The following is a 24,222-nucleotide window of genomic DNA, read 5'->3' as shown; positions in this document are numbered from 1 at the left end:
TCTGCATTCAAAGACCACAGATGTTAAGATTATTATTTTACTGTGCTAACCCTTCTATTTATTATACGTATTTAATATTCAAAGCCTTAATATGTAATTGTAACGCATTGTCTATGAGATCTAAATATTCAATATACAAAACTGTAATATCTGAATAATAATAATAATAATAATAATAATAATAATAATAATAATAATAATAATATTATTATTATTATTATTATTATTTTACGTATCTCACATGTGTTTTTAGTCTTATACCCTGAATTTAACAAATTTGGCAGCTTGGAGAAATTTGCCATTAGATCTGCATCTGCACCAGCAGCGGCCGTGTTGTTTGTTGACTCCTGAGCGACGGCTTGTTTTCTGTCTCCGGTCCAGAGAGAACCCGTGCTCGCGTCATTGCCTTATCCCTGAACGCTCGCACACACCTCATTGGAGGTATCACCGTTTGCTTGCGTCTCCCGCTGTGTTAACCCCAGTGCTGCTATTTCACTGTTACATCATACCAGCAGAGACAAGCGGGACCTATTGCATTGACTGCAAGTGTAGTTTCATCATTTCCCTCGTTGAGAAACCGTGCGTTTAGATAGTGAATCTTATCAAATATACTGCAGGCTATTTTCAAGCAGGTGTAAACCCCTACAGATTCTCATTTCTAATATGTTTTTTTGTGCTAACATTTATTATGTGTTTCTTACTTTTGCCCATTCACTTGTATATGCAATTAGAAAGACGTGGCCTTCGATAAATCTCACCACGTAGTTTTAGAGTAATATACGGGGCAATGCATATAGAGTATATGTGAGGCTTTTTATAAATGGCATAATATTTTACCAATGTATTGTTGTAATATAAAGGGCAAAGTCATGTTTATCCGTACTGTTGTGTACCACAGTGATGTGAGGATTGTGAAACATGTATATAGAGATGGAAATATTAGTCAGTAAGAAGGGGGAAAAAAACAAAAACACCCACCTGAGTTTTTCTTGGTCTACTGAGCCATAACAAGACCTGCTGGTAAAAGCTGTAACACTTCAGCAGTGAGGTTGTAAATTCATACCAACAGGATTTTTGTTTCTAATGAATGTTTCAGTTTGACAGGTAACAGGTGCTTGCTGTAGAATTGATATTCAGAATAACGAAGTCTGGAACACAGTAAGAATAAAACAGCCACTGGAATTCTTAAGATTTTGGAGGGACGATTTTACAGTGATGACATACTCCCAAAGTTTTCTTCATTCTCGGCTCGAATCAGTCAAAACATACAGTAGTGCTTTTTACAAATGGACTTGCGCAAGCCATATTTAAGCATTCTTTGCTTGTTTAATTGCTCAGATTGAGGTGTATTATATTTAAAGCACAGGCAAGTCTGGAAAACAATGATAATGTTTTTTTTTTTGGCATGTGTGGACACTTTGGTTTGTTTCCATAGGAATGATTTAAAGTTTTATTCCCTGGGAAGAAGGTAGGCACAATTTATACCCAGCCTCAAATTAAACTGACAGGCCCATGCCTTGTTCTCTGTCAAAGTCAGTCTGCTTAAAATTTCCAACTTGAGAAATGACTCTATGCAAAGATTTTTTTTATTATTATTATTTTTACAAATACAAATTGTAACCTGGTTTGGGCTTAAAAGCATTTGCTGTCTCTTTTTTCCCCAAAAGACAAGGTTCGCTCTTCCCATTTATGCAAACCGTTTCAGCTAAGCAAGAGTGGAAATTAGTGTGTGGTCATAGACATTCCATCTGAATATTCCGCAGTCATCTACCTTGTTCTACTGCCCTGCAGTAGAGCTTCCTGATTGGTGGATGAAAGTTCTGAAGTTGTAATGGTTAGTGTTACACCAAAGTGTATCCAGCAATCATGAACCATGATGATATACTAGGGAAAATATATTAATAAGTAAATCAATACATTCTCCAACGGGTATTTTCCCCAGTGTAATGGGCATTTCAAAGACAACCCTGATTAGATGAGATTAAGACAATATGTAGGTCTATATGAAACCAGACTGTGCCTGGATCAGGAGACACTGATTACCTGCAAAAGCCGTCATCCTGCCACTCTCTTTCAAAGACACAAGCGGAGTCAGTGTGTGGAACATTTTCGTTGCCTTGAAACCATAGTATTGTAACTTGAGATGGTTTGACAAGCTTAGTCCATTCAAGCATTAAATGTGAAAAGTAAATAAATACAAAAGCTTGCAAATTTAAGTCATATGTCATGCCTCACATAAAAACATAAAAGTTAAAAAAGGACTTGTAATAATGTGTAATTATACACTGTTTAGGATGTTATAGCCATAGTTGAATATTGATTAACCCTTGTTAACTGAGTGCTTGTTTTAAAATATATTCTCTTACCTCTTCTTGGCCCTATTCATTGTATTACATTAATACCTCTTAAGAGTTCTTAATGTGAAAGACTCCCCTTAATAGTACATTTAGAATTGTTTTATTTATTTTGGGGATTGTGCTGAAGTCACATTTTGGGCGCACATACCAGATTCTTTCACATACATCTTTGCAATTAAGTAGTTCTATAAAATATTGTAAATCTATTGGGTTACATTGGTTATTTTTGTTAACTACTGCATTAAATGAAAATTGATTTTACTGATAACTTAAAAAAGGAACACTGTTGAAATAGTAAACTACTTATATATGTAAATTATTTATTTATGTTTTGTTATGGTTAGTAATCAGGTTTATTGCCCTTAAAAGATGTCGCAAGAAACGTGATCTTGCTGTCACGGCAGCCCTTTTAATCATTCAATAAATCACTCAATTACATGGGCTGGAATGTTACATTAGCATGAAGACAGAAGGGTTGGTGTGTCAAACTTGTTTTGTTTATTTTTCTCAAACCAAAACTACTTTTAGGTATTTCTGCTGGTGTGTAAACAGAATTAAACTATAATCACTACCAACACTTTTACACCTCAGGCTGGGAATATGGCCTTTGAAGTAGGTAAAGATTCACTTCACCTTGCATTGTCTCCAATGCTAAACATGAACTAAATTACAGCAATGGTATGGATGGCTCCCTGCACTGTAGCCCAGAAAACACTATTACAAGATGTTTAAATCCAATTACAGAAAATAATCACAAATAAATAATTTTGCGCTGTGGCTAAAAATAAAGATGAATCACAACAGTGACTCAAACATGATTTCAGCTAAACAAGTACAGCCCCATTGCTATGTTTGTTTGCTATGCTATACCAGTTGTTTTTCTTATACAAATGGCCATGTAAAATACCCCCCCCCCCCCAATCAAACACACTTTCCTTTTCAAATAGAAAATTAGCAAGCTTTCACAGTATATATGCAAAACCTGGATGATTGATAAATAGGGGGGAAAAAGGCATATATAAGATTGTACCACATATTAACTATAATCTAAAACATTAATGCATGGCAACACGAAACCTATCCAGAAAAGTAACACACTTTTGTTCTACAAAAGAGGGCAGTAATACCTTCAAATCATCTATATTTTTTATTATGATTAATAGCATTATGGAAGCTCAATATTTCATTTTTCTTTATATGAATGTCTTGCTCTTAGTGTGCTACTGGACTCTCTGTTGCATGGTCTTTGCTTAGAGAAAGATTACATAGGAGATGGAGCCATCAGAAATGGAAGGTCAAAGTCTCATATTTTTCAGGGAGACAGTAGCAAGCAACTAGGATATTTCCCCAACAAGGTCTAAAAAACATACTATATAAGATAAGAATGATTGCATTAACATTACAAAGGTAAGGGGTTGTAACATGTGGTTCAGCAGTTCATCTATAAAACTGAACATGCACCAGCACCATGCAAATTAACACCATGTTGTAAAAGATAGGCACTTCCATAAGACCGATCTACCAGATTGGATCTGGCATTGTTCTGGTGTTCTCCTGGTATACCCTGGGTTCCTGGATTATGAATTGGAGTTTACTTAAGCATTGTTGTGGATCAAGTCCACCAAGCAATGCTGCACTGAGTAAGAATTGTGGGAATGGTTTGAGGAGCATGACAGAGACTTTAGGCATCTTCCATGGCCACCACAAACCATAGCTCTCCATCCAAATCAGCATGTTTAGGACAACCTTGAATTACGCATTTGTCACCACATTCCTCTGCCCAATTGCATGAAATATTATTGTAGACATGTTCCAGCACCTTGATGAGTCTAAGGCACATATCAACAAGGCTATGACCTGGGCAAACAGTGGACCAACTCGATATAGGTACACATCCTAATGAAAGAGTCAGTGTATTACAGTGTTCATGGAGGTTTACCATCTAGTTCTGATTGAAGCCTTTAAGTCTGGGTACGTCTGCATGTGAAAACTGATGCCCCAAGCACTGCAAGTTATTAAAATGTACACAGTACAGTTTATGAGAAAAAAAAAGACACACAGAAACAGTTACTTAATATTTTTTATTACTTCAAAAACCATTATGACAGGTTGTTACAGGTTAGGGTTTTAATTGTGAAAAAGGTTGTGGAACATGTTTTTATAGTAAAGTGTCTGCAGTCCTCCTTCAAGGGTGTAAGTAAAGTTGACTTCTTACTGGTATATATCAATCCTTCATTCATCGATAACAACAGGTATTATAATTTCACTCGCTCACATTCAGAAAGGCGACGGTGGACAGTGATGCTGCAATACGTTTTTTTTTTTTTTTTTTCATTTTATTGTGCTTTCCTGTAGTAAATCACCAGTACCTTTAGTGCAAATGATTACAACAGAATTACAAATGACATGCCTTCATGGTTAAAACAACTCCAATTCAAAATCTGAAAAATAAACAAACAAAACAACACAACATAAACAACGCAATATAAACAACATGTGGAGCCACTTTTTACCCCTTGGGATCAGGCCAGGCCTGAAGAAGCAGCCACTTCACTTTGTTTTAACAGGGATGAGAATTTTAAAAAAAGGAAAAGAAACCCTTATCGCATGAATTTCAAATGAGATTTTTCCCTTTCCTGTTAACATATCAGTCATTTTTTAAAACTTTTTAACGTCTTATGAATTTCAACAGAACAACAGGGTCTATTTGATTAAATCTAAACAGTGGTGGACCTAAATAACATCTTCATTAAAATCAACTACACAGAAGGGGTCTTTGTAGAAAGTAAGCTCTATTCAGTACATTTAAGGAAAAGGTCAGGTTTGTTCCTATTTTTATTACACAAACCATGGCAGTATTTAGATCCAACACTGTTTAGAACAATTTAATATATATGACCAACATGTAATGCTGGCTCAGTCAAATTGACACAAACAAAACTTGCTTTGTTTTTGGAAGCAGACTTGGCATAGAGCGCATGGTTTTCCAAAATAGAGCAGGCACTCAAAAAGCAATTTGCACAGAACAGTTTGTCATAAATCAATAGCTACATATTTTTAAGTCAGTATCTTTTCGTCAGGTTGCTCAATATAGTCTCCCAGCAGACTGGCCCCACTTGTCTAAACTATACTTAAAGCCTTCTGATCAGAAGTCTTATGGGAGCCATTGAAACAACGGCTGCTCTGCATCACCAATGGCTCTTCCTTGTAAGATTCTCTTTCTGGAGGGGAAATCAATATACCTAACTGGGGGGTCAGTCTACAGGCTGAGGATCCAACTGGAGGTGCAGTTGAAGCTTTGCGAAACAGCTTTCAGTGATGTTACTGATATTTGTGTCTTAATCAGATGGATGTTTCCTGCCTTCTCAGGAACTCAAACGGCAAGTCAGTCACATGCTGTTGTTTGCTTTTGTGTGTTGATTTAATAAATCGCTGAAAACTTTTTTGCTACAGGCTTCGTGTTTTTTTTTTTTTTTTTTTTTAAAAACACTTCTCAAACATTTCAGAACAGCTTGACAGGAAATGTCAAGGTTCATAACATCATAACCACCTGACTTCTGTCCCAGCAGCATTCAACTACAGCGAACTGTCTTCTTGTACCCAACTTCCCATTCAAGACTACTCTCAGGTCAGCCTCACCCAAATGGCAGACAATTTGAAGACATTGCTCGACTAGGACCACTTTTACATTGATACCCTGTGGTGGTTGTGAAACCGACATTTAATTTGCGTTGGTAGTCACTGTGCTTATTTGTGATCAGTGCACCTCAACAATGAATTAATCTCCAAACTATTACATTTTAAGAGAAATGGGTATAACCGGGTGGATAACAGCCCCTTTCAGGTCATCTCAAGCTCACATCCAGAATACACACGACAGAAACATCCATGCCTTACCTCTTGAGATCTGTTTTTGCAGCATCTTTAGTATTGGAAGCAAATATGAACTCAATTTAAACTTGCACAGTTAAATGCATAAGAAACCGGTTCAGATGCTTTCACAAACAACTTCTGCAAGCGTAGTCAAGAGGGACTTTGCAATAAAATGCGCTAGCTTTATGGAAGACATTGGGATACTCTCATACCTAGTGTTTACGGAATTACAGCTGCTCAAGCTGTCTTTTACCAGTCTAGTTAATTGCGGAGTTTGTTGTACTTTCAGAAATACATTAAGGGTAGTGCATAATGGTTCTGATAGGCATAACAATGGCCTTATTATACTCAATTTAAAAATACTGCTAGTTCACATTTTTTATGGTTTGAGGTTTTGTATAGTTCTACAGACCAGCCATTTATTCTGAAATTTCCCACATATTATATATAGGTAAAGTGCAGCTGTAGATTATGAAACATGTACCAATATAATAACATACAAAAACAGGGGTAACTATCGTAAAAAGCAAGATACCCAATCACACTGCTCCTCCAGAATAACCCAACCTTACAAGAGAGAGTTTGATTTTGATCAGAAAAGGAAGAGTAAAGTTGCTCAAAATATCACAACAAGAAAACGCCTGACATTTCAAAGACTACCCCAGAAACTGATTTGCTGGTTTTAATGTCAACTGCTGGAGCTGTTGTAAACTGCATTTGCCACTGAACTCTTACAGTTAGACCACCGATTTTTTTTTTTTTCACGCATGGAGTAACAGTTATAGCTTTGTCCTCTAATATTACAGAGCTGCAGTGTGTCAAACAAAAAAGCAGACTTGTTTCGAAAAAAGAAAATCTTCTCCTTTCTTCTGTGGTCCAAGATGATGCCGCCCTGTTTCAAAGCGACGAAGGTCTGGTTTAAGGATGTATTGAAAGCAATTAAACCTGAAGCTCGGGTAGCCTTTAAACAAACACATCAACATCTATTTTAATGATCTAATCACTGGCAGATCTAAATACAGCCCCCCTTTAAGTCTATATTAATTCACTTCCCTTTTCACCCAGTGTTTCTTTTTATTTAATGACTTATTAATTCCCTAATACATACCCCATTATCACATTAATTTTTTTAAACAAATTGGAATGTCAGATGACGACGACAAGGTAAGGTTGCCATGACAAATAATTCTCTTATATAACCTGGATAGAATACAATTTCATTAAAGCCTTCTATTAAAAATGGGATGCATCCCTTTCTTTCCTGCAATATGACCATAAAATATTGCCCAATAACAATGAAACACATTTAAAAATGTTATACGGTTTCATTTTTTAAAAGATAATGGCATGCACACATTTGCGATATTTGGAGAAAAAAAAAAAAAAAAAAAGCATAAGGAGGTAGTCTACTTCTCAACCTGTGCCTTTCAGCATTGAAACACAATTTAAAAAAAGGATGTACTTTAAAGGTTATTGCATTCCCAATATGAATGCAGCACCTTTTAATGTAATGGTCGTTGTTTAAAAATGAGAAAAAATACATCCTGTTGATACTGCCATACATAGAACACAGCTTTCCTGTTCTTTTGAATTATGGATCTACGTTCTGACAATTCCTTTCATCTACCCATGTTAAGTATGCCCAGAAGTGTATTGCTAGAGTCGGGTATTTGCAATGATCTCAGTATCAATCTAAGTAGGCCTAGAACAATAGCCTGTTTGTGGGGTTTTATTTAATTTTTTTTGCTGCTGCTGCTGTTTTTTTCATAAGCAGGCCTTGATGTTTGTAGTTGGTTGATATCCTTAATATGTACAGAGTACTGGATAATATGGTGGTACTTTTTGTAATACTAAAAGAAAAAAGTTACAAAATTCTAGGTCAAATTTAGTTCTCTGTATTGTAGGGACACAGATTGGATCCTCATTGAGACCTTTTTATCTTTACATAATGCCCAGTCATTTTACCCCTGATGTTCTTCCCAATTTAGAATCCCCCTCACTGCACACAGATCAAGGAAACGGAAGGTTCAGTAGGCATCCTCCGATCCCACGATGACGAGGAGAAACAGACCTTTACGGTTTTGCCTCCCTAACCCACAAGAGCGCCAAGACAACTCTGGAATCCCCACTGAGGACCGGTGCTGTCAGGACACGAACCTACACTCCCACGACTATATGACTCCTTGAAACCTTCTTGCTGCACACTATGACATGCTCCTACAGCCAAGCTATGATATAGTTCAAGAGGCAAAAACCACAAAGTATTTTTAAACGGGCACAGGACCACCCCTAGAAAGCATTCCAACAAAAGTATGTTCCATTTTTTAAATAGCTGTAGGTTGCCACAAACTGTCATAACACTAGCTAGATAGGAAGGATCTGCAAAAATAAACAAACATTACAATAAGCGCTCATCCTTTTTCTCTGAACAAAATGAGACTTCATAAATGTAGAAATCAAGTGAGTAAGCAAGCAGTCAAACTTTTGATATTTCCAGCAACTGAGGTTGAAATAAGGTGACCATTGTGTAATTCAAACATTCCAAGAAAATGAGTCTCTTCCGAGTGTGGTACATATGTTTAAAGTTCAACTTTAATTGAGGATCTGGTTATTCTGAATAAGGACATGTTTGTTTGTAGAATTAAAATAAAATAAAAAATACAATAATTTTTCAGATTCACAGAGCAATTATTACACTATATTCTAGATTAATCTCAAATTCCTTGGGGTCTATCTTCATTAATAGTTCATTGATCAGAAAGAAGAACTCCACCAACCACTTGCTAAAAGCCTGCTCTAAAAGCCAATGACAAGCTCCTGCCTCTGTATGCAGCAGTAGGAGGTTATACACAACACCATCAAACTCTGTTATAGCACTTAATGCAAAGTGAGATTTTGAAAAAAAGCCCATTTTTAAATTTGTTGTTACTGTTGTTGTTATACTCATAATATTTTACAAAAAAAAAAAAAAAAAAAAAAAAAAAAAAAAAAACAGGCTTTTGTCCTACCAACCCTGCTGATTGTGTAGTTGAAAGCCTATTCATAATACTGTGCATTAGTAGTCATGAGTATGTGACTCACTATGAAGTGGACACCTGTTCACCAAGAACAGTGCCAAAATAGGTTTTTTCTCAACCACCAAAAAACTGAAATAAAAACAATAAAACAAAACTCAGTTTCTGCAATAACTCAACTTAGTTTAATGCAACTAAAATGATTCGAGGCACAACATTCCTTGAAAGGTAACAGCACAAGCAGAACCCACACATTGAAATGAGTTTACTCAGAAATGTTCTCACAAAACCAGGTGACAGATGTTGCTGCAGCGTGGGCTGCAGTAATCAGTTAGTAGCTGCTGAATCAGTTTTCACAGAGAGCTGAAAATGTCTGTTAAACTGATCAGCATCAACACGTTACAGTACTGGGTCAATCTACGTTCAGACCCAGACACCACTGAGCAGATCTTGTAAACAATTAGAGAAACAGCTGTGCTATATAGTTTAAATGGACACACTGACGCAATTGAATTCATTCTGTAACTTATAAAAGATGCATCTCCCTCTTTCAAGTTAGTACTGATAATAGACACTCAGTTGGCAGGTGTGTCCGCATCCACAAATAACTCATCTTTCACAAAGAACCGCCTACAAAGTGACGACTCTGCGGTCCATTCTGGAGACTTTGCTACAGATTTCCATTCCTAAAACATAATTAAAAGAATTAGACACAATCATTACAAGGAATGGTTATGTTGACATCCAGAACAACACCTTGTAGACTTGCCCTATTGAATGCTGTTTTGACTGCCTGTGGTGGCCTTGTACACTATTGGCATTGTTATGGCAGGTGCATGTGTGTACAGTGTTACTTGGCCAAACTGTTCTGTAGAACGGCTTTTGAACCAATATACCTCTGGAGTATTCTAAGCTTTGCAGCAAGCCAATATGCATTCAGGCGCTGTCTCTCCAAAGCAGCTGGGAATGAGGTAAACCTGTCTTTCCCTCTTTGGGGAAAAAACAAAAAATTCATTCAGTGTTTACTCTGACTCGTGCCTTCTTTCCGATTATATTTCAAGCATTATTACACCTAACATCAAATGAATAATAGTGAAGGGAGCAAGCAGTGCATGAGTGGTAATGCCTGTCAGATCTCAGGCACACAATACTAGTGCATACATGATGAAGCAATGCTTCTCTATGTGTCTGGGTTCTTTAGTAACCTACTGATGGATTTTTTAAAATCATATTTGTGCAATCAGATTGTGTTGCATGATATCAGAACAGTGCAATAAAGGAAACTCTTATACAAATGCTCAGTATCAATCCTTGTCTCTTGTTAAGCATCCATTTTAGAATGAGTGGCTTATTGTCTTGCTGCCTCATCCTCCCATGCCACACAGTCAAGTGATTTCATTGGAGACTCTGGTCTCGGGTCTAACGCAGTCTCAACCACACCAGTTTTAGCTGTGGTGTCTAAACTAGCTCACAAACAATTTATATCGACACAAATTTCAATCTTAAATCTTCAAGACTTTTAGGTATTTTAGTTCTGCTGAGCTAAGGCTGCTCCAATTGGGTATTAAGATGCAAGACTGTAACTGTTTGTCTCTTTTTGAGAGAATGCGTTTTAGTTTGCAAGTTTTTTCATTGTTGACTTGCAGGTGAAAATAAAGGACACACAATATACCCTTGCAACAACATAACAGCATCATGTTCTCATCAACGCGAACACACTTGTGGTTTGAAATGTCCGGCCGCCAATTTCAAAGGTTAAACCACAATCTCATATACCCTCCCCCTCTCCTGTCTGACCGGGCTATTTGTGAAATACTCTACATGTACAAGAACTGCTTTGTGAGTCATTCTTTGCTATAATAAATTATTGTCAAAGCAAGTTCTTGGTATCAGGCTTCCCACAGTGCTCTAGGGTCCGCATCTTCTCACTTCATGCTGTAGCACTACATTGCGTATTTGCTTTCTAAGGTAAAAGGCAACAAAATGGGGGCTAGATTAAAGTCTAAGGATTAACCTTCAGAGAAAGGTGTAGGACAGAACTGCAAAGCCATCAAATCCATCCATACTCTCCTGTCTTACATTCTGCGGTCACAATTTGATGTTTTTAGTAGATCAGATCTTTTTGCTTGTCATGCTAAAACTCCCCACCGTGTAATCCTAACATTTCAGTTCAGATGGAAATGCTTGTCAGTTTTCAGGCTCATTAAAAAGATTCTTCCTACAGAAAAGGTTTCTGCCAAAACCAGCGAGGCATGCATTTGGAAAGAACTGCTTTCACTTATAGTAGAAATAGCATATCATTTCAATTATTTTGCATTTATTGTTTAGTAGTTATTCAAGTTATACAGGCACAAAGAAAATTCCAAAATGTCCGGCTATTCCACTGGAAATCATACAGTGGCCATTTATTTTAAAATGTAACATAGCCTTTTAAAAAGAGTCAAGGAAGCAACAGCTTCTTTCCTTGTAAATAAAAAGTATAAGAGTTAATTGCAATTCATCCTAATAACCTCCCTGGTATCTCCTGTGAAAGGTGCTCTTCCAGTGCAGTCTCCACTCCCTATTCCCCAGGAAACGGCCTTTCACATCAGCCTGGTTTTATCTCCCTCAGGCAGAAAAGTCCTGCCAGCCCAGCGCTGGGCTCTGCAGCTGCGCTGCACGTCATCCACAATCCCAGGCCACTCGGCTAGCCAAGTTGGATGAGTTTACCACATGCAAAAAGTAAATTAGAGACAAACTAAAACAAAAACACATTTTGATTGTGAAAGGGTAAAGTCTTAAACAACACCTTGGGGTGGATTTGGTTTCAATAAAACAATACATCTAAGCTTTTACAAGCATGTAAAGGGCAGTGTAGCCTCTTATAGAAAATAGAAAAACTGAACCTAAGAAAGGAGACTTGCCTTTAAAAGAGTGACAAAACCCAGTTCATCACCAGACTCAACACAAGCTTCTTTCTTTATTTCCAAGGACTACTAAAAATGACAAAATTAAAGCACATGTTCAAATAGCAAATCTGTATTTTCAACTTTGGTGGAAAGCGTCTGCTGAAGCCAACAACTGAGACACCAAGTACCAATTTCATCTCAATCAAAAAGTCAGCAGGTACAGCGATATTTTACACATAAAAAACATGAAATATTGAAAAGAATGGCTTAGTGAAGGCCTCTTTAAAGCAAAATATTGTATTTGCACAATTTCCTGTCAGCATAACCGTGATTTGGCCAAATTAGTTAACTGTGGAATCATAAAAAGAGGATAGTCAGTGTCTTAGAACTACAATTACAATTCAGTCACATTTTTGCAAATGCTGGAACATCCCACCCATGCTAGAATCTTTACCCATACCACATGAAACTGTGCTATACTACGTACTCTAGTTTCTAATTAGCAGTTTTTTAGACACTTCTACCCAGCAATTGCTCTACCTATTGGGTTTATGCTGTTCTTCGTGATAACAGGAAATTAGAACACGCATCACTATTTCCTGTAGAGAGATGTTATTCGGGGGACTAATTTGTTGTGGCTTTTTTTTTTTTTTTTTTTTTTTTTTTTTTTTTACCCTCTGCCTAAATAACGTGTGAAAATGATTTTCAGAAAATTGCAAATTAATTCACAAGGCAATCACATGGTTTCAGGATCTCAACTACCGAATTAAAAATGTGTTGAAACAAGGTTCTAGGAAGCTCAATTTAAAATGTAGGGTATGGCTGGAGCTAGGCCCTGTACTGGAATGGGTTCAATTAGGCACAAGTTAGTACCACTCATCAAATCAATCACAGATTTAAATAGTGCCACCTTTTAATGCGATGTCATAGGTTCCCAACTCTGGCCTGCATCGGCTTGGGTACCCGCAAAGCGGATCGGGATCGGAAAGCAAACTTTTTCGTTGTTTGCGGTCCAGGTCACAAAAGATCAGTTAATGTGTTACAAATGTTAAAATATATCCAAGCCACTAGAGACAGCTACCGCGCCATAGAGCCTAAACTCAATTAGTGGAGAATGGTAGAGACGATATCAGTCGACGCAGGCAGTTCGGGTCGGGTCACGGGTGCTGCAGCGGGTTGAGGTTAGGGTCAGGTCCTGTAGCAGCAGGTCCAGGTCGGAAGCAGGTCGTACAAATCGGACCCGCGCAGGACTCTGCCTTGAGGTCTGTGCCAGTCTACTGCTTTGTTCCAATGAAGTCCTAAATGAGTCTATTGACCCTCAGCCAAATCTAGGATTTGGCTGGGAAAAATTTCTGGGAGTGGAATAGATCCTGGAAACCACAGCGCTGTAGAATGGTTAATCCTAGAGGTGTTTCCCCTGAGGAGTTAACAACCAACCCACTATTAACATAAATAAATGAAATGGAAAAATAAAATGTAAAGTGGTTTGCAACACAGCATGTTTGTAAGCTTTAGGGCGGTGGCATTTCGATCTGAAGCAGTAGGGCTTCTCATGCAGTACACAGCCATTGTATTTGAATAGTTTGTGAACACCAGATCCTCTTGAACTCTGATGCAAAATGCTGGTCCAGCTGTACAGCATACTTCACTAAATCACCTTCAAGTCAAAAGTGCACCTGGTTAATAGGCAAATCTTTTCACAGGGGGGAATTGGTCTCACTTCCTCTTATTTATTTTTTTTTAAAGAAAACTTTGGCTTCTTGTTTCGTGCACCTATTGTGTTTAAATCCTGGGAATACTCTCTGGATAATTATGTTATCCATTTCTTTTCAAATTAGTAGATCATTTTTGGTTGCATACTGTAAGTTTCAAACCGTTCCTTACTTAGGCTCTATAAATAATTTTACCCAAGTTCCTGACCACAGTTTTTCATAAATCCAAACAGTTTTATCAGGGCTGAAACACACCCTATATAAGCATTTAATATATTTTCTTCCAACAAAACATATACTGTCCAGTGTTTTTTATTTTCTTTCTTAATTTTCAGAGGCCCTAAAACCCAGTCACACTTTTTATATCTAAATACATGCAAGGATCATATGATATGTGCAATATATACAGAAAAGTTAATGTCATTATTTATATATGTATATATCATTTACTGAAATATGGTCATAAATGGAGGCGACAATATTAGTGTTTCTACAAACTTTAACCCTAATCTTAACTACCTTGTACTGCGCTAAAGCTACATCTACATTTGTACATTGCCTTCATGTGCCAGTTTAGGCAAAAGTCTTCTTTGCAGTGCCACTGAAAGAATAAAAGACAACTCATTGATTCACGTTCCCTTTTTCAATATTCCCCCTTTAGAAAACTAAGCCCAGATGCAACACAACAAAATATTAGCAAAATACTGTGTGTGTTTATCCCGATACTATGTTTTAGAAATGCAAAACAACTATAAAATACAAAATACTGGACGTGAATAACCTTTGTGTTTTTATTTACTGGATCTCTTCTTATCAACCTTTAATGTCCGACATATATATTACAATGGTGACCAAAATCCAATATATTCGCCCCGTGGTGTTGAGAAGAGATCTAGTAAAAATCCAGACAAATCCATTTAAAATCGATACACAGTTGAAGCAGACTATAGAAAATCCCTCTTCCAATGACTGGAAACCGATAGCACTGCACATATAGGGGTGGTTTCACCCAACAGCGCAAAACAAATGTAAACAAACTAAGCTGAACAAATTCACAAATCCTCCAAGGCCTAGACAAGCTGGCGGAAGCGGGGCTCACGTGAACAAGCCTTACACTGATGCTCGTCTTCCCTTTTTTTTTTTTTTATTATCTGTTGATTAGCTCAGTTCATAAAAGATGACAACAGCAAATGTTCCTATACTGTATTAACACAAAACAGGAGTGCAGAGGTGATGTGGAGGCATTAGTATCTTCTCAATTAGAAGGAGGGTCCCCGAAAGAGTTTATTTTAAAACTACTTCGTCCTTCACTGCAGAACACTGCGTTTTTGTTTTTTTTGTTTGTTTTGTTTTAACAAGCGTTTCTTCTTTGTTGATAAGGTCCTTATTTCCTTCCTATAACAGGACTTATTAAGCGGCACAGCTACTTAAGCGTCCTGGATTTCTTTCTTAACACAGCAGCTTCCCATTTAGAGTCCCAGGTTTCAGTTTTATAAACCAGTACTTACTGTACTGTACCTGTTTTACACCAGCTAACCCTTCACCCTGGAAGTGACATCTGTTTAACCCTCCACCTTCCACACAGTCACCCAGTACCCTAATCACAAAGCCACCTGACCCCCAATGTAATAGCCAATTTTCAAAAGCTGGTTAAGAGGTTTACAAGGGCAGTTTTGAATTAAATCATTTAAAATAGTATTTTGCTACATTGTTAATGTAAAAATTTACACAGCAAAAACATTTGCATGCTGATTTGTGAAGCACCAATGTAAAACTGTGCTTCATTTAAAAAATAAACTGTATAATGCAACTAATCTCATCAGAACCCAAGAAGCACTTAAGAGGATCCTCAAATTAAATTGTATATGTATATTTTGCCAGTCGATTTAAAAGAACAAGTATCTTCAAACAGATTTAAGTTGCTTTTTTACATTCATCATACTATTTTAGTGTTTGCACAATCATTCTTAGCGGTTCTAGGCTCCAATATTTCATTATAATATTTTCTCTCTAAATTTGCCTTTACCTGGCTTTTAACTGAACAGATTTCCTCATTTCATTCATGTGCCAATATGACCTGGCACACTAACAGGAATGAGAAAGTATGTCCAGTCCAGGCACTTGGGACTCTCCGGACAAGTTCAAAGCCAAGTAAAGGCAGATGCAGAGAAAAATTAGGAGTATAGTAACTCAATATCTGAGCAACCAGCACAAAAGAAGCAACTTAAATGAGATTTGTATAGTAAGCAGCCCAGCTTTGAAAAACAGGCCCACAGAACCCAGCGTGTAGTTGGCGTCCCTCAGAAAGAAGCCCTGCCCACTGAGCCTTAGGACTGCTTACGGAAGTTGAAGATGTCTCGCGTTTTGGAGCCTTTCTTGCCCTCGCTGGCCTGTTTGGGGGAGGGGGCCTCCACGGTGCCCCCGTACGGGCAGCTTTCTGATCCGGGGTGGTTTCCTGAGCACTCCACTGCCGGGATGTAGCAGCTGTCCCACATGCCCGGCCCGCACAGCTTACACAGGTCATGAAGGCTGCAGGGGACTCTGGGAAGGAGGCGGAATTGGTACAGCAAGCTTCTGGCCTGAAAGGGGAAAGCAAGGACTACAACTTAAAAAACACTCCGTCAGAAACTTTGTCTGCATAGTTTCCTAAAGTTTTTCTACTGTTTCAAAATACTGTTTTGATGTCATTCATTGAACACAAATAGACTGCTACTCAAACATCTACTAAATTCAATAGTTTTTGCTCTCCTCCAAATGTGTCATTTTTTTATAACCCCAATGCAGCTACTGTGCAAAGATGTATACAGATTAACAATGTTACGCATTAGTTACTGTGGTTTTAAAACGGGCTGGCATAGCACAGTATTAATATATATATGCTACAGGGTATTGCAAATATAAAAGGGGTTTACTTTAAAATGCTTCTTGTCCTTCTGCCATCCAAACAGAAGGAACAGCACAGGCAATCATGGAGTGTTTCCCCTTTTCCTTACAACAAACAATGCCCTCTCAGTATTTATCAACAAACAGCTGCACAGTGCACAGACTGGTTATACTAAACTGTCTAGGTAAGCGTAGAGTGTGGCGGAATTCACTTGCCCCTTTAAGGTGTTATTGTTTTCCTTTGAGGAACAGGATTTAGTTTTAGCAACTGGCACCGCAAAACCTCACTATTGAAGAGGAAAGCCAAATCAGAATTTCCCTTGTCATTTATAGAACCAAAAATCAATCTAAGCGGTTTCTGATATAAAATGCAATTCAAAAAGCAGTGGTCAAAGCAGGCTGGCTTGCCTACCAAAGTAAATATTGGAAAGAGAACTACATTTTCTGCTGCCTTCTTTTTCTGGCAGACTTGTTCAATAAAAAAGCTGCTTACGGGACCGTCCCGAGAATAAAGACAGATGCCGACACTGAATCATAACGGACTGATAACTGTGACTTTATGACAGCAAGTTAAATTGTGTTTTATTATTCAACAGTGGACATCAGGATTATTCAAATGATATCAACAGAGATACAAGAGAAATGCAAATTGCTATTAGTAAGTACCTATAAAACATTTTCAACAAGGAAAGCAGTGAGTTGCTGTCCACGGATGGACCCTAAACAGCAGCTTGGTATGGGTGAGATATCAGATGAGTTATTTTTATTGTTTAGATTTACATTTTTCACCAACCCATCCTGGTGATCTTTACAAAACTTTACAAATCACTCCTGTGACCCCAAAAGAGATTAGTGCCTCCCTGCAGCACTCTGCCTCAGGTGGATATACAGTAAGAAATGCCACAAAGAACACTTGGTAACTATACATACACAACGATCAGGGGGCAGGCTAATGGCTAGTACACAGGTGTGCTTTAAACATCTGAGCTTTCAAAAGTCACCAGATGCGATGGATGAAACTGAAAATATAAAGCTAAATGAAGCAAGATGAATACATTTCACACCCATACCACACAGCTTTTTAAACAGAGCATGTCTCAGATAATTCTAGGCAACTACACTTTTCTGTAATCTGAGGGCCACTGCCACCCTGTGGACCTGGACCTGGTTTGTGATAAATGTAGGACGAAGGTTCTAGAGTATATCATCTGGAATGGAAGGGTATATAAGTACACTGAATTTGCAGACAGCAATATAACTAGGGACGCTGTGCTAGCTCATTACACCTACCTTGCGCAGCACAACCTCCCCGTTCATATGCATGGCCAGGTTGCTGAAATGGAGAAGCATCTGGTCAGTTGCCAACTGCTGCTCGATGACATCATCTCCATAGATCACTATAATTGCCACACAGATAAACAGGTGGAAATAGTCCGTCTGTAAAAGCAAAACACTAAGTGCTATCATTATGAAAATGATGTGCATGGAATTTGCTGGCTTGCAAATTGAGGTCACCTACATGTTTTTAAATGGAAAACAAGGCAGGGTGAATCACACTGCTATTAAAAGAAACAATTAACATTACAATTATTACAGAATAAGGATTATTATTATTATTATTATTATTATTATTATTTATTATTATTATTATTATTAACGTATTCTGTAAATCTAAATAACAGAAATGAAAAACTGCACAGAGTCGGGAATCTGTTTGTAAATCTGAAGCCGTCTAAGTGTAGCTTCACAAGAAATGGCTTATCCTGACATCAACTTCAATTATGAATCAAAAAAAAAATCTAAGGTAAGCAGCAACTTCATAGCTTAATTACTGATGTGTCTCCTCGTCTGGGTCTCAGATCCCTTATTCTGGAACACGTGTATGACTTGAACTATTGTGCTACTGTCTCCCCTGCCTTGTAATACATATTAAGAGATTGGAAATATATATTATCCTTAATGACACCCACCAATGTATATATTAGAACTGAGATTCAGACTGAACTCCCCTTTAAGAGACTAAAAGAGTGATTCATTATGTTATAATGGCAAACAGTGTATTTTTGGCCACACTTGTCTTGCTCTATTATGTTCAATTAAAGAAATCATCTCATAAGACTTAGCCATGTAATATATGGTTCTGTGCAGCAACAATTCTACAGAGCTGCTTTTCTAGTATCCCAGATGTCACAAACACCACATTAATGCACATTCAAGTGTTGTTGCGTTTGGTATGAGTCAGATATAAAATACATTAAGAGTGGTGCTTCAATTAACAAGCTTGCGGATTTAGCTCTCACATATAATCATTAGCACTAACCAGATCAGCAGCTTCTTTTGGTTCTGATCAGATATGAATTACCTGGTGCTTTCACGAATAACAACGGTACTAAAAATCTCTTGGGAATTTCATAAAAACGTAATAAAAATATATTTTAAAGTTTCAAAGCAATGCAAAGGCCATATGGTAGACAAAATATATACAATTAGCAATTTGCTCAATATAAAAACAGTTGTTTCCTGCAACCTTGCAGCTTTCTACAATTATAGCGTATAATATACGCAAATGCAGTAGAACTAGTTTAGAATTCCTGTGGCAGCATGGCTTGTGTGTTAACGTCAGACACAGAAGAATAACAAAGTCAAGCCTGCAAGGTATGCAAAGCACTGACGCGCCTATTTAATAATCAAAATAACAAAACAAAAAGGTTCGGACAAAACGCAAACACTTTCCCACAACACAAAACAAAATGGGATGTTGGCCACAATAAATAGACAGAAGCAAACAAGTATCGTGCTGGAGTACAACCAGCAATTGTGTTTAGATCTGTTTCTTTCTCTCACGACCCACGTATCTCGTTCCGCCTCCAAACACCCTCCCCGTGCAGCCAAAGCTACAGCTCTTTTATATTATGGCCGAGGGGCTAACTAGCTATTAACGATCTTATTAACCCCTTGGCTATAGTTTGCACGAGTTTAATAAATCTGCGGGACTGTCAGCTAATTCAATAATCATTCTCACGAGAGTAGTCCAATAAAATACAAACAATAACAGTAATGGCGGGCAGCTTTGCACTTTAAATAACAATACAAATACAAAAATAATACAAAACATATTATGCACAGGGGCGGGGTGTGCCCCATCACAATTCCATTTCAGGGTTCTGGTGACACTGATAAACCATCTTCACCTTTTCTCTTGTAGTTTACTATGCCACCAAAGCCCATTGATGGAACTGTCATTATTATGTACAGCTGGATGAATATTATATTGTTTTTTAGCACTATTTATTGTATGTATGTGTGTATGTATTGTAGCAAGGCAGGGAGGGGGTTACAATTCTCCCTGCCAAGTACACCTGTAAATGGGAGTGTTAATTGTTTCATTATATTGTTAATTGTTAAATTACCACCTGCACCTGGCAGTTATTGTAAATTAAAGCCTGGTGCAGAGTTTACAAGAGAGACAGACAGTCTGTTCTGGACTGTTGAGTAGAAGGAAGCAGGAAGGTGTGCCCTGCTACCGAGTAGTCAAATGAAACCTGTGTGTTACCGTGCTACAGTGTGTAAAACAGTGTGTTTGTTTGTTAACGGGTAAACAAGTTTAGCTGCCTTGTTTATTGTTAGTGTGTTCCTGTATGTTTAGTTTGTGCTTGAGTAGAGCTAGGTGTTTATTTTTTATATAAATTAAGTGTGCATAAAAAAGTTACAGTATGTTTGTATGCATTAGGGGTTTTAATCGATTAAAGATGAATCAATTAATCATGCCTGCGGATGTTGATCAATTAAAAATTAATTGATCGATTAATCTAGTCTACCTACGTGCTGCAGCAAAAAACAGTATGTGAGAAAGAAAATACAGTGTTTTTCAGGTTATTAGGGGGGTGCCTGGCAATTGTAAAAGCTCCACGGTAAATGGCAGACTCAGTGGGTCTCCAGGATGATTGACTCAATCAACTAACCAGCCAGGCAGGGATCACGTTTAATCTGACCAACCCCTGTCCACAGAGCTTGTGTTGTTTCAGACCTATTGTAGCTCAGCACCTCTATAGCCCAGCCCTCTTTCATTTGAAAGTGTAGCGGCAGCGTTTTTTACTATCAAATACATTTTATGCACAAATAAAATAAAATAAAATATATTTAGATACAGCTTCAGTTTGTAAATAGGGAGGGAGGGAGGGGATTTGCTGCATGCAGAATGTAGAAAATGCGCAAATGGGGGGTGCAACATTGTATTAAACAAATGTTTAATATAATCTTCAATAAAGTTATTATAAAATAAGATGGACAAACATTACAATTCCTACTCGAAGCGGACGGCTAACGGCACACGTTTCGGTGGACGGGTGTGTCCGTATTCATTTCTCCCGTGTCAGCGCGGGGGTGACAGCGGTGAACCAGGTTGAAATAAAAAAATAAATTAAAAAAAAAAATTGGGGCTTTCCAAACTGGGGAGAAAATGATTACATGCAAGTAAACATTTTTATTTTTTGTCAATTTGTTCAATTAAATTAAAGTTGCCTTTAAAACGTTAGGTGTCATATAAAAACTTGCAAAAAACAGCATTAATATCAAGTGTTACTTTTAGTAGTCTTTCATTACAATTGCATTTTATAGCAAATGGGTGTGATTAATTGGGTAATTAACCATCCCAATGAGATGATTAAACGATTAAAAGAAAATGCCAAGACTAAAACCCCTAGTATGCATGCATGTATATAAAAGGTTTCAAACATAATTGCCTGACAGAGAGCTGAGACATGGTCTCAGTAAACACAAGCATGCCATTTTACTCTCTCCATCACATCTGCATGAATAGGCTTCAAGCCCGTCATGCAGCATTAAAATCTTGCAGCCCACACTACTAATGCACTTTGAGCTGCAATGTGAACAGTAGGTTAGTGGGTGAAGAGCAGGTCATTTAGAGAAAAAGACTGTGAATCCGGATGAACTGTGATGTGCAGACTATACCCACAGTGTGACTGAGCAGCTGACTCCACCCCTGAAACTGTGCTGAGTGGAAAACAGTCACATGACTTGCCAGCGACTGACCTCCTTCTGCATCGCCACATGCACGGCCTAGCTTAAAGGGGCAGCGTATCCTTTTCAAATACCAGATGGAGAGATCCTACAGTATTTATGCACTTTCTTTGTAACGTATATGCTTTAGCATTAAGGCAGCTGATTTACAATAAACCTGTCTAATACAAAATTAAACCTGTGCAAACTTCTAGTTGAATCACCCGTTACAGAATGTGAACATTTATTTTAGTATTACTACATATTTTATCACAGCATTTTTATAGTTATGGATACACAATCATCCTTGTATGACAACATTGACAAAGACAAAATGTTTGTCACAGAATGTTACTTTCGTTTAGCATATCTAAATGGGTTAAATCATTCATATCACTTTCAGTCACTGCGTGCACATTTGTATCATGTTACATTTCCTATCTATGTATTTATTTTATAATGCATAAATGTTAGTTCAAGGTTTTGGCAGGGCAACTTCTCAAACTGCTTAAATTTCTAAAAATGTTAGTTATTATTTTTTTTTTTTTTTAAATCATGACCGAAGTGGATATACAACCCCTAGAATAACAGCAGCTATACTATTTAACGGTAGTCAAATTAGGCTAATGTCCTCTCCAGCTATATGGAGGTGTGCAGAGGGTACTGCACCTGGCTAATGTCCTCTCTAGCTGTATGGAGGTGTGTGGAGGGTACCACACCTGGCTAAGGTCCTCTCTAGCTGTATGGAGGTGTGTGGAGGGTACCGCACCTGGTAGTGTGCCCAGCAGGCCTCCCACATGCGCAGGGCCTCTGCGTCGGGGAACTCCCTCTTGAAACAGAGGAGGATCCAGCGATGGCAGAACAGCACCTGCAGCCCATCCTCGCCCAGCATCACCAGGTGCTGGTACAGACGAGGATGCATCAATCGCAGCAACTCGCGCAGGTACATCTGAAATACACAGCAGTGAGCAACACACACACTAGGGATATGCGAAAAACTGTGCAAGAGAGAGAGAAAAGGGTAAATATTATAATGGGCCTGAGTTTTGTATTTAAGAAGTGACTCACAAGAGAGGGGAGGAAGGGAAGAGGGATGAGAGGGGGACAGAAGACAGAGAGGACAAGTGGTGAAGAAATACAGTGATGTGACTCACAAGCTGCTTCTCCATGTCCTCATCTCTGGGAGAGCTGATAAAGATGGTGTTCTGCATCAACCCCACAAAGCACCAGTATGTGTCGGATTCATCCTGAACCTCAGTCAAGATGGGAGCCACCAGGTCCGACATCCCCTGGGAGTAGCCTATCTCTGGGTTGAACACGGCATAGTTCAGCAGGATACGTCTGGAGGAACACCGCAGAGAGAGAAATACGACTCGAGTTCACTTATGTAACCCCCCCCCCCGTTTTTTTTTATTTCTCAGTAGGAGAGTGCATTGTGAAAGGGCCTTGTTTCTCTAATGCTAGTTATTATGAAGAATATTTGTATTGCTACTGTACAAAACAAGGAAGAAACTACTCCTGCAACTAAGTGTTTTCCTGCAATTTTTTTTCGGTTACAATTGTTTTACACCTTTGCATAAAACAGGCCTGTGGCAGAGCAAAGCTCTGCCCTAAATTGGCAGGGATGGGGTTAACTTCCCCTGCCTGCCTGGGTTTATTATGTTCAGGTGGCTGGGGTTGATTAGTTGATTAGGTTGATTAACGATCAATCAGCGCCCAGCCACCTGATATAAAAGGAGGCCTCTGCTTCTCATTTGGGGAGAGGGAGCTGAGGAAGTAGGTTGGTTTTTTTTGGTTGTTTGGAAAACTTGAATCCAGTGAAGGCATTGCCCAGCCTGGAAACTGTTATTTTTGTAAATTTTGCTTTTTGTCTTTCTTTGTGTTTAAATTGTTTTGTTTTGGTCCTTGTGCCCTTTCATTTTGTGTTTATTTATAATAAAATAGTTATTTTTTTGAACTGCAGTCTGTCTCTGGGCCTCTATCCACTCGCCAGCCTGCCACAAGGCCCCAAAAGAATATGCAGGGTTTCAAATAGCGTTCCTATGGTCCTCAATGACATTTTCTTGAAATGCTTTGAGCACATAAAGATAAGCCTGAATGATTAAGTTTTTATTCATGCAAAAAAAAATTATAAAACTATACAATATATTATCAAACTATACCTCTAATCACACACATAATGGAAAAGGAAAAATTAAGAAACACATCATATGATATTCTAATACACGAAATACGATGCAAAAAACGACAAAATTGAATGCTCAAGCGAATTACAGCCTTTCTGTCTCCTGTGTCCTTTTGGTAGACTGGTCCTTACCTCATAATCTCTACATTGGGGTTGTTCTCTCCTCTGAAGAACTGATTGCTGCGGTCTGTCCTCACCACGTCTTTATCGACCGTAAACTGGACTTTCCTCCAAAACTCTTTGTGTTCCTCTGGAGTCATAGACAACCTGCCGGTGAGGGAACAAAACAAA

General features: G+C 38.1%; 1 protein-coding gene across 1 annotated transcript in view; it reads right to left on the bottom strand.

The window, feature by feature from the left end:
- Positions 1-4,424: 4,424 nt before the first annotated feature.
- Positions 4,425-24,222, bottom strand: part of tbc1d16 (TBC1 domain family, member 16) — a 56,815-nt gene continuing 37,017 nt past the window's right edge. The window contains exons 8-13 of the mRNA XM_041221230.1: positions 24,064-24,198; positions 22,901-23,087; positions 22,516-22,695; positions 18,018-18,164; positions 16,186-16,423; positions 4,425-4,798 (exon numbers count right to left, since the gene is read on the bottom strand). Of these exons, the coding sequence (XP_041077164.1) occupies positions 4,776-4,798; positions 16,186-16,423; positions 18,018-18,164; positions 22,516-22,695; positions 22,901-23,087; positions 24,064-24,198 (910 nt within the window). The 3' untranslated portion in view covers positions 4,425-4,775. The remainder of the gene's footprint in view (positions 4,799-16,185; positions 16,424-18,017; positions 18,165-22,515; positions 22,696-22,900; positions 23,088-24,063; positions 24,199-24,222) is intronic.

This window comes from Polyodon spathula, chromosome 21 (genome assembly GCF_017654505.1).
Source record: "Polyodon spathula isolate WHYD16114869_AA chromosome 21, ASM1765450v1, whole genome shotgun sequence".
NCBI classification, from domain to species: domain Eukaryota; kingdom Metazoa; phylum Chordata; class Actinopteri; order Acipenseriformes; family Polyodontidae; genus Polyodon; species Polyodon spathula.
Note: the sequence above shows the minus strand (reverse complement) of the source record. Positions and strands in the feature narration are given on the sequence as shown.